At 42.5% G+C, this 11,905-nt stretch overlaps 1 protein-coding gene across 1 annotated transcript in view; it reads left to right on the top strand.

Moving 5' to 3' along the window:
• The window catches only part of SLC25A24 (solute carrier family 25 member 24), a 46,506-nt gene extending 38,792 nt beyond the window's left edge, over positions 1–7,714 (top strand). The window contains exons 8-10 of the mRNA XM_039486239.1: positions 662–829; positions 3,165–3,315; positions 5,345–7,714. Of these exons, the coding sequence (XP_039342173.1) occupies positions 662–829; positions 3,165–3,315; positions 5,345–5,523 (498 nt within the window). The 3' untranslated portion in view covers positions 5,524–7,714. The remainder of the gene's footprint in view (positions 1–661; positions 830–3,164; positions 3,316–5,344) is intronic.
• Positions 7,715–11,905: the final 4,191 nt, after the last annotated feature.

Below are 11,905 nucleotides of genomic sequence, written 5' to 3' on the forward strand. Positions count from 1 at the left end.
AGTTTCATTTGAACATGGTGTTCTTCGCTCCCTATCTTGCAATGCTGGTGTAAAGTCACAGGCACTGTTAAACAGCTGTTGTGTTGCATTTCAGTAGTGAGTGAAGTGATCCCTGTATATCCCTTAATTATCTCATAAGGGTGTCATGAGTCTTTTTTTAATGTTTTCAATATGATTTGCAATCCTCAGTTGAAAAGCTTGATCCAGTGAAGCCTTAGAAGGAATTAGTTCATGTTCCTGCACAGTCTCTGCTTTCTAAATGCTAATTTCGCTAAGCAACAGCCCTAATTAGAGGCTCTAGATATCTTGTAATTTGTTTTTTAAAAAATTGTCTCTTGAACATAAGAAGGGGAAAAAAGGCAAATCACAACTTTCATCTTATTCTGATTTTGACTAAAAAAGTACACCCTGTTCCTTCACAACCATGAGCTTGTTAGGTGGGCTATTCCTCTCACAAATGATAAAACCTTGAGAAAACTAGTGCTAACCAAACCTTAACTCTAGTTGTTACAAAGGAGATTTTAAGCAGCAAATGCAAAGAGGTTCACTTTTTGGAAATAGAAACTTATGAGTATGCAAAGATTTGTTGTGCCAGGTTACCTATATGTAAGCTGTCTCGTGACCTGTCAAATAATTAATTCTATGTTTCTTCTACCTTCAGGTCTTAAAGACCAGACTGGCTGTGGGTAAAACAGGCCAATACTCTGGGATGTTTGACTGTGCTAAGAAGATTTTTAAAAGAGAAGGGTTGAAAGCCTTTTACAAAGGTTATGTACCCAACATTCTGGGCATAATTCCTTATGCTGGTATAGACCTGGCTGTCTATGAGGTCAGTTTACTTACTTGATGCATGTATTATTTCTTTAGACACACACAAATGTGAACTGCCCTCCTGTTACCCTCTTAAAATATGTATCATTCACTCACATCTGTAACTTACTTGTAGTTACACTTATTTGTGGATTCAAAAAATATCCGCTGTAGTATGCTCAGGGCCAGTTTTTCACATATTTGTCCTTACTGTGTTACAGTATTGCCAACCCCATGATTCAAAAATCATGAGTCAGACCCACCAAAATCATGAGATTCCCCCAGAATCATGTGGGTTTTTTGTTTGTTTGTTTTTTCATTTATATTGTGGTTTTGGTCTGTCTGGATTTAGATGATTTTGGCTCCCACTGTGGGAGCTCTCACCCCAAGGGATTCTTTACCTCTTCTCTCAGGCCTGTGGGGAGTCAGCTGCAGTGGAGTCTCCTCCTCCTTCCCAGGCCTGGTGTTGCAAGGAGGGAGATGGGAAGGGAGAGGAGCAGAGGAGCGATGCCATTGCTCACGGGAAGGAAACTGGGGAGGAGAGAGCAGAACTATCCTGAGCTGCTGAACCTTTTTGTGCCCCCCTCCCCTCCTGTGAGAACCACTTTGGCTGCTGATGGGGGGAGGGGGGCGGGAGAGAGAGCTCTGCCTGCTTCCTGCAGCAGCCCTGAATGGCTGCCCTTCCCAGGAGGCAGGTGAGTGGAGAAGGCAGCCAATCAGGGGGTGAGGGGCTTCTCCCAGGCAGGCCTGAATTATCTATTTTGTATCTATCTGTTTTCTTTCTGAAAGAAAATGTATTACTCTTTGGAGCAGGGGACATCTTTCTGTTCTGTATTTGTACAGTGCCTAACACAGTGGGGTCCGGGTCCGTGCCTAGGGCTCCTAGGTACTTTGGTAATACAAATAATAAATATTGCTACTACTACAGGGAGATAAAGTGGCAGGATCAGACCCTTACACAAGTAGGTGATCCTTTCATAGTCAACCTCTTTTCCCCTGTAACATCCAACGGCATTGCTGGCATGAGTAAGTGTTGCAGGATCTGGAAGTGGATTTCGGTAGGTTTAAACCAGAACATTAGACAGCTGGTTGTTGCAATGCAATGTACTCATATCTTTCTTTTTGAGCACATCCCTTCTACAACAAACTTAAACCCTAAACACCTGATGGCTATTGTATGTTATGTAGCCCTATGGCTATCATACAGTTGAACATATGTAATTATTCCCTCTCATTATGACTGGATTATATTAATGTGACTATATCAGAAATGTGCTTCACACTGAGGGCTGCCTACACACAAAATGAATCTGATATATATTCGGGTGTGAGTTCAAAGTGGATTAACTATTCTTGATTAACTTCATGTGTGGATGCTATTATTCTAGAATAAGAGTGCTTTATTACAAATTATCTTAATCTACTTTGGGAGTGGATTAAACTAATTCAGAATAAGAACATCCATACATAAATTTAATCAGAAATAGATATTTCAGAATAATTTGATGTGTAGACAAGCCCTGGGAACATGTTTCACCAATGGCTCATTTTGTAGCACTGGCTACCAATTAGCTTCTGGGTATGGTTTAAAGTGTTGATTTTTGTCCTATAAAGGCCTAAATAGGACCCCTAAGACTGACCAGGACTAGCTAACATGTTTTTAAACATCCACTCTCTTTGCCTACACTGGGTGCTAAGGGGTCTCTAAAAATATGTTAATTAACACAGATTAGCTAACACATAGTATACTTTTTAAAGACTCATTTTCCCAGTCTAGACCAGCAGCAGAAGTGCTTGAGCTGAAGGCCCAAGTTTAAAGCAGTGGTGAGACTTGATGGCATTTTCTATAAGGGATCTTCTATTGTGGTACTCATTTTCCCACCTGCACTTGGTCTGAAATACCTCTGTCAGCCTTCTGTGCACAGTCTGTCTCATGTAACTGGAGTATAGGCACTTAATTCTGAGAAATGTGCCTCATAATAAAACTTGAAAAGGCAAGTTAATATTTTTATCTATCACATTTTTAACTTTTAATTTGTGGTGCTTGTGGATCTATAAGGCTTGATCCTCCACTTGCTGAGTGCTGTGGCTCTTAAGCATGCACTTACTTTAAGCATCTAAATAATACCACTGAAGTCACTGGGCTTACTTATATACATATAAAGTTAAGCATATGCTTAAGTGCTTGTTGGATTGAGGCAGAGCACTCAACACCTTGGAGGATTGAGCCCATGAATGCATTTGTAATATTTTTATGGAGGCAAAGGAGCACCTTAATATTGTTGTTAGCTGCTTAACTATCTAGTATAAACTTTTATATACGGCATTCAAATCCATTTATGTTTTCCTGGCAGGCTTTGAAGACTGCTTGGCTAGATCGTTATGCATCAGACACTGCTAACCCTGGTGTCTTTGTGTTGCTCGGATGTGGTACTGTCTCCAGCACCTGTGGTCAGTTAGCCAGCTACCCTCTTGCTCTCATCAGAACTCGCATGCAGGCTCAAGGTGAGAATTGAGATTTGGGAAGAATATCTTTTAAAGGTATTTATAATTTGGAGAATAATCCCTACTTAGTATGCCTGTTTTTAAGGTGTCTAATACCATACTGACCTTGCCCATCTAAACTTTTGATTGGCTTCGTTAGTGCTTGACACAACCTTCATGTTACAGATTCCAGCTCTGTGTGTGTTAATATTTATATTTTATAGATTTGTGTCATTCACCTTATGTATTTTAACCCATTTATGGAGCTCCTATCATAATCTATATAAAGATCATATTGTAAAATTAAAGGACAAAACTGAAGTAGAAAAAAAGAAACAAACAAACAAACACCAGAGCAAATGCATGGCCAGAGGAGACCAAGGAATGTGGTGTAGAGGAAAGCTCTGTGACCCTCAAGGAAAATACGTCCACCACTAACAAAGGGTCACTGACCAGCTGTTAAAAGAACAGGAGTACTTATGGTACCTTAGAGACTAACAAATTTATCTGATCATAAGCTTCATGGGCTACAGCCCACTTCATCGGATGCATAGAATGGAACATATAGTAAGGAGATATAGATATACATACAGAGAACATGAAAAGGTGGGAGTTGTCATACCACTCTAAGAGGCTAGTTAATTAAGAGAATTTTTTTTTGTAGTGATAATCAAGACAGCCCATTACAGAGTTTGACAAGAGGTGTGAAAATACACCTCTACCCCAATATAACATGGTTCTCTGGAGCCAAAAAATCTCACCGCATTATAGGTGAAACCGCATTATATCCAAAGGTGAAAGTAAGCCGGTATGGTCAGGTATGGCGTACCAGCAAGAGCTGGTATGCCGTGCGAACTGGACCAGCTTCCTGGCGGTGATTTAAAGGGCCTGGTGTTTTGGGGCATTGCTGGCACATGATGGCATATATCACATTGGTAGATGTGCAGGTGAACGAGCCCCTGATGGCATGGCTGTTGTGATTAGGTCCTATGATGATCACATTGTGATTAGGACCTGATCACATCAACCACGCCATCAGGGGCTCGTTCACCTGCACATCTGCCAATGTGATAGGTATGCCATGTGCCAGCAATGCTCCTCTGTCATGTAAATTGGCCAAACCGGACAGTCTCTATGCAAAAGAATAAATGGACACAAATCTGGTATCAGGAATCATAACATTCAAAAACCAGCAGGAGAACACTTCAACCTCTCTGGCCACTCAGTAACAGACTTAAAGGTGGCAATTTTGCAACAGAAAAGCTTCAAAAACAGACTCCAACGAGAAACTGTTGAACTTGAATTAATATGCAAATTAGACACCATCAAGTTAGGCTTGAATAGGGACTGGGAATGGCTGAGCCATTACACACATTGAATCTATTTCCCCATGTTAAGTATTCTCACACCTCTTGTAACTGTCTGTAATGGGCTATCTTGATTATCACTACAAAAATTTTTGCTCTTAATTAATTAGCCTCTTAGAGTTGGTAGGACAACTCCCACCTTTTCATGTTCTCCTTACTATATGTTCCAGTCTATGCATCCGATGAAGTGGGCTGTAGCCCACGAAAGCTTAGCTCAAATAAATTTGTTAGTCTCTAAGGTGCCACAGGTACTCCTGTTCTTTTTGCGGATGCAGACTAACACGGCTGCTACTCTGTTACCAACTGTTGCAAATAGGTGAGAAGAAAGGTAGTAGAAACTGCATGGAAGAGCGAGGTCTCAAACAGGAGAGGATAGATCAACAGGACAAATAGAACTTCCAGCATGTTGTTAAGGCAACCAGCAAGGTATTCTTGTGGACCTTTCATGGGAGGGAGTTCCAAGGTACAGGTCTGCAGCTGAAAGAGACTTGCCCCAAACTTAACAACTGAGAGCAGACCTTGCTGTGCTAGGAAATAGTGTTGAGAAGACTCTGTACCAAAGTCCGTAGGGTTAGAGGTGATAAGTTGTGCATCTATATAGTGAGGAGCTTTATATGATTAGAACATTAACATCACTAGAACTGCTGAATGATGGAGATTGCTATCTTCCTTTTCTTTTCTAGCCCTGTTGGAAGGAGCCCCACAGCTAAACATGGTTGGACTCTTTCAAAGGATAATTGCTAACGAAGGAATCCTAGGACTTTATAGGGGCATAGGCCCAAACTTCATGAAAGTGCTTCCAGCTGTCAGCATCAGCTATGTGGTTTATGAAAAAATGAAGCAAAATTTGGGAATAGCATGAAAAGAAGGAAAAAGCTGATAAGCCTCTAGCCTTCTCAGGAATATTCAAACCAAAAGGATTTCTCAAATAACTGGTTTGTTCTTGTTTATAATTGGAGAACAGATCACTGTGCAAAGAAGCTGTGGCTTTGTTTTTCCCCCAAGTTGGAAGGAACTGCCTTAGTTTCTAACCCCCAATCCCAAACTGCTATCAATATAGTATGGATTTTAAAAATAAAAAACCAACAGCATCTTTAAATCAGCTACACATTAAAAGACTATCAGGAAACCACCTATGGTTTAGCTCTTGGCTTTAATTTTTTTTTGTAATTACTGCTCTCTTAAATATGCATTTGACTGGGGTGAAGCCACATTTGGGTGAAGTGTATACTGCATTGGTATTAAAACCAATACCAAATCAAAATAGATTTGTCATACCATCTTATACTCAAGCAACTCACAAATATCCTTTTGTACTTACCATCTGTAAAGGCAATATTGCTTATTTTATCAGTTTATCAAAAAAGTCATTGCCTTGGAGGCAGGTAAGAATAGAAAACCACATTAAACTTTGTCTCCTGTTGATAGCTTTTCTTTCAGGATGACAAAGTGTTTGGCTTTTATTCCTTTATTTTTCCTCTAAAGAAATGAAAGTGCAAGGGGATGTTTTTCTATGGCATCAGAATACCTCAAGCTGAATTAAATTCTACATTTTTATGGTACAGTCACAATGACCTTCATAGCTCATTTCACTGGGCTGCTTTCCACTTAATTTATAAATGCTGGCAGCATTAGCCAAGACTGCCTTGGTTCTTGATGCAAGTTTTATAGTATCATAATAGTTAGCAACAGTAAAGAACTACTGGATCACTAACCTCACTGCAAGCGCAGGTTATACTTCCAGGATAAAGGAAATAGAGTATCTAATATGAAATTGATGCTGGCTGTATCAATTGGAGTGCACCAAAACAAGCAAGTTAGTAAAGATCACAGGGCTGATTATTGGGAGGCTTTTGAATGATTTTTCTCAGTGGGGTTTGGAATGCTGTCATCCTCCTCCTGGAGTCTGAGGACTCATTTGTTTCCCATTCAGAATGGTTGCAGTTCACCAGCATCCTTCTAGTTGATAATACTGGAGGGGGAGTTGCTGTTGAACCGTGTGAGGCACTCTCTCTCTCCACCTACCAAACCTGAAGGTGTGAGAGCACGGGCTTAGGGAGTCAGACTGGGACCAGAAAATGAGACTAGGTTGCTGAATGACTGGGTAGGACGCCACAATCAGACCATTAAAGTGGCCCTTGGTTTTTATATTAATTAGGAAAATTACAAACAAAGCACTCAAAGAGCCCAAGAACTCATTTTTGATAAGCTATTATTTCACAGTTTCTCCCATATATATGGGACGGATATTTTAATGTACAGACACTTTGTAAATGGCTTCCCCACTAAGCTTCCCCACTTTTACAGATCCAGACTAACACGGCTACCCCTCTGATACTTCCCCACTAAGGTATATTTCAGTTGCTTTCTGGCCTGAACACTGGCACAAAATAACTGTTTTTGTAGTGTTAATTTGCACTAATTCCATGTGGATGGAAAGAACAGATAGAATTTGGCCTTTTATGTAAGACACACACACACGGTGTAACCATATTTCATTCTTGGTTTTATAAATCCTGAGAGTTAATCTGGTGATATTATAAAATGGCAGCTTTTTCTGGCTTTACCTTTGTGTTAACCTGCCCTCTAGTTTATGCACTTCTTTTAAAAGCCAGAGTCTGTCGCTCTACAGAAGGTATTATGGTGCTTATGTACAATGTCTTTATGATCTGATTGTCCATGTTCTTTTGTCTTTGCCAATCTCTTTGTACCTACATATAATTCATGGGATCCAGTTTTGTTTCTTAATTATCCTTTTGACTGTAAGTTATATTCTTTATGCAACGCAAAGATGACCTAAGCAGCGCCTGTTGTGTAGCAGAGTCAGTCCATTTTGTTAATATTGTGTAAGTGCCGTTATGAGTGTTCAGTTGTGGTGGGGACACTTTCAACTGTCGAAGAGCATGAGACTATTTGAGTTTTAACTTTTCACCACGTGCCTCTAATGGGCTGTGTTCAGATTATGTATTCTTAGTCTGTGTACTGAAAAAAGCTGATGATCACTTATATAGATCTGTAAAACTACCAGTTTATAATAAATGTTTGTTTCCTAATCTGTCTGGGATGTATTATATTATTCATGGTTTGGAAAACAGATGCCCAAAAGTGACAATTCCCTTAACTCCAGTACTGTATGTGTGCTTTAATGTCAAATGAAAGACAAAGCAGCTCTAGCCAGAAATTAGTACTGAAATCGGTGTACCCTGTACCCATTACAATGGTATTTGAACACCTATTTTAGCATTTAAAGGCTGTGTCCTGGCTACATTACAGAATCAACTGTCAGAGGTCCCAGCTGAAGTATTAACACTGTTCTATCTTGCAGTGTAGATGGGAACAAGCAAAGTCTCCAAAGTCTTGATCCTTAGCACAGTTCAAGGGACACTCAAACCATGATTTGGTATGGTGTACTTGGCAAGATGGAAGAGCATTTTATCTGTCCAAGGACAGCCATGTTTGTAAGAGTGACTTAACATAGCTGAACCTTCTTGTATCGTAGTGCTTATCCATCTTTAATTTAAAGCTAGCTTAGAAAGCGAAGCATACAGCCTTTTCAGAACAACTGGCTTCATTTTCGCTGTCGTTTAATGGTTTGTTTGCCCAGCTAAGCATGGAGTGAATGGACAGCATAAAGAATTCCTTTTGATGCTGCAGTCTTTCACATCACTCTACTCCTTCTAAAGGTTGAAATTCTATGGGAAGAAGCCTCCCAAAATGTGAATGTCATTCAATACCTAAAGTACTGAACATCGTACATAACTAAACAGAGATTCTGTACAATTACCCTCTTAACCTGGTGAGTTAAGAGCTGTGTATGATTCCTGACAGAACAAACATGTCTGCTGTTCAGTTCTTTATTCAGAGAAGCTAAGAATGTGCATGCAGAACTGTTATTGGAAAGACTTAGCCCTAAATGTAGAAAAGGAAAAAAAAATCTAGTGCCACCTGCCTTCTGTTGTGTTTAGAGGTAATGGCAAGAAACTTACAGCACAGTTTCTGTACTGAGACAGTCCTGCTAGCTCCTGTGAAATTGGATATTAATTGAGAAGGTAGTTGTGCGTAGGGATGAGTGTTGGAAGATGTATAAATCATGTTGTCTGAGTCAGTATTTTGTGTGTGTGTGTAAAACCCCCCTAGTACTAGAACATTGTTTTTCTTTAAATCTGCTACCCTGAGAGGATGAGTTCTACAATCTTCTCACTGGTATCTGGTCCTGATAAGATATTCTCAGATATACTACAGCTATCGTAATTAAGAAAACACGACTGCTCTGATGATTGGTTTTGAGATAGCAGTGATCCACAATGCAAACAGTGCCATATTAGGTACAAAAAAACCCCAAACCCACATTAAGAATATTAAGATAGGCAATGAGGATGTGGAAGAGAGAAGACTGGGATGGGAGGATGAAAGTGAAGGACAGAAGTGTCTGCACCCACTAGAGTTTACACCCCTGTAAGAGGAAACATTTGGACCAGAATCTCCCGTTAAAACCATCTGGCACTAGCAGAGAAGCAGAACACTGACTATAAATCAAGAACCATTTCTTCATACCTGCTCCCATAACTTTCAATGTACTCCACACTACTGATGATGAGACAGTTGTCAGAGGGCCTTTATTACAGGAAAGTGCAATCCAGAAACATAACTGAGTTCAGTCTTGAAATTATTAGTGTTGTAGTTGTTGCACACACTTTTCTCCTTCCCACTCCTCAAATTATTTGTGTCTTGATCTAAATGTTTGTTAAACTCTGCAGCCCAGGAAAATGTGTTTTCTCCTTCCTATGTCTATTTACATTATCATTTGCTAAATATACTACATGTCTGATACTACTTCACTTTGCAGTTTCAAGGCATTTTGGTGCAAGACAGTTAGATTAACTTAGTGAAATGTCTGTAACTCATACAAACAATATCCAGAGGGCCAAAGTGTGGAATTAATATTTTTCATCCATAGATCTCAAAGGGTAAATATAACTATTCTCATCTTACACATGGACAAATTGAGGGACAGCGAGGGTAAGTGACTTATTCAGTCACACAGCAAATCAATGGCAAGGCCAGGAATAGAATCCTTGATTCCTTGTCTACTGCCCTACCTCCTGGGCTTCTGAGACACACAGTGTGTGTAATAGTTGCAGTGTGCCCACCCAGCCTGGCTGGTCTGCTGTAGGAAGGCTCATGCACACATCTATTCCCTACTTCCTTTGCTAAAGCTAGTGATTAATGTGAAGTGTAGTATACCACTGAGCACGATGCAGTGAAACAAAAACTTGCCAATTATTTTCTTTCCTACAGAATGAACAGCACACTCTATTCCAATGGTGAGGTAAGATGAGGCTTTTCAAGGGGCTCCTGACTTGGTCGCCCATGAGCTGTGAGGTGTTTATACCTGACATTAACTGCATATCATGCAAGAGCTTGAGCCCTTCATTGTGATGCCTGTTTTTACTCACCTTTCATTTCAAACTCTTGGGTTGGTGGCAGTTGCATGTAGCAGAACCCTCTTCACACAATTCTCCCACCTGCACAGTCTATCTTTAATTGGCCTAGTTAGAAGTTTAGCCTGGAGGTGGATCCCAATGAACAGCTTTTGTGCTGGGGTATGCAAACCCCACACCAGGTCACACACGATTAATGAGCTGTCATAGCCTCAATCTGCTGCACCATACCTGTGAGAAATGTTAGGCCTGGAGGGAGGAGCTTAAAACAGGAAACCACTGCATAATTAGTAGCAGACCAGAGAAGAGTAGTCTCCCAATGCTCAGTTCCTAGAGAAGGGTTTGATGAAGGCTGGAGCTTTGTAAATGGCTGCTGCCTGAAAGCCACTGGCCCCTCCCTAAAGGGAGGGATAGCCTGACTCTGAACCACTATTGTTACAGACTAGCTCAAGCCTGATTGGGGCTACAGCTTACCAGAAGCTCTCTGAGGAAAGAGTCCTACCATGTCTGTGTGACAATTTGTTGGTAGCCCAGAAGGGGTGGACTCTCCTAGACCCAGGTAAAGTGTTTAGTCTCTCGCCACTTGACCTGTTGCTTGCTGGAGGCCAGGTGAGTGTAAAGGCCCTGTCCCCCTCCGCCCCCGCAAAGTGTTCTGAGAGAGGAGCACAGCACAGTGAAAGGAGGCTGCTGTTCAGAAATGATTGTTAGGAATACCAGTGTGAGCAGGCCACTCAGGAAGACCTATCAGAAAGGTAATCTGAAATAAGATACTGTCCACACTGAATGGGAGTCAGGGATGGCTGATTATGTATTCATAGGCCTTTCCCCATAGTTTCATTGGATTCAGAATGATTCAGAACTATCCAACTGTGCACATTGTTAGCCAGTGTAAATTGTAGGTTCCTATTAATATTGGGGCTTGTCTACACAGAGTTATAGCTCTGCTGGTCAATTCCTAACACCCACACACCCCATGCTGGTCAGTTTCCTCATGGTGACAAGTCCTTGTCTTATCCTCCTCCTTACTAATTCTTGCACTCATTTACTGAGTCTTGTTTTAAGATTATAAACTCTTCAAGGCATGGATCTTCCTATGTGTTTGTACAGCACCTACCACCCTGATCAGGTGGTAGGTGCTGTACAATAGGGCCCTGATCAGACTGGATGATACCCAGGGGTGAGCTGGAGCCCGTTCGCGCGAACCCGTTGTTAAATTTAGAAGCGGTTTTAGAACCGCTTGTTAACTAGCTTCCCTGCGAAGGAAGCTTTGATGGGCTCTGCCTGGGAAGCCTGTAATTCCTCCTCCCGGCCGCCGGGGGGCGCTGCGCTGTGCTGCGAGAGCCATGTGAGCTGCCTCCTGGCCCTGTTGCTGCTCCTGCTCTTTGGACCTCTGGCCCTGGGACTCCTGCTGCTGCCTGGTGAGTCCCTGGCTGCGTCCTGCTGCTCCCAGCCCCGCCCCCCCCGTGTGAGTATCTGCGCCCCTCCCCCACCTTCCCTGCCGCAGCCACCCCCTGCCCGCCCCAGCCCACAGCCGCCCCTGCCCCCAGCCAGCCCCTGCCCCACCCCTGCCCGCAGCCACCCCCTGCCCCAGCCAGCCCCTGCCCCACCCCTGCCCACAGCCGCCCCTGCCCCCAGCCAGCCCCTGCCCCACCCCTGCCCGCAGCCACCCCTGCCCCCAGCCACCCCAGCCAGCCCCTGCCCACAGCCACCCCTGCCCGCAGCCGCCCCTGCCCCACCCCTGCCCCCAGCCACGCCCAGCCACCCCCTGCCCGCAGCCACCCCCTGTCCACAGCCGCCCGCAGC

The sequence above is a fragment of the Mauremys reevesii genome, linkage group 8 (genome assembly GCF_016161935.1).
Source record: "Mauremys reevesii isolate NIE-2019 linkage group 8, ASM1616193v1, whole genome shotgun sequence".
Classification (NCBI taxonomy): domain Eukaryota; kingdom Metazoa; phylum Chordata; order Testudines; family Geoemydidae; genus Mauremys; species Mauremys reevesii.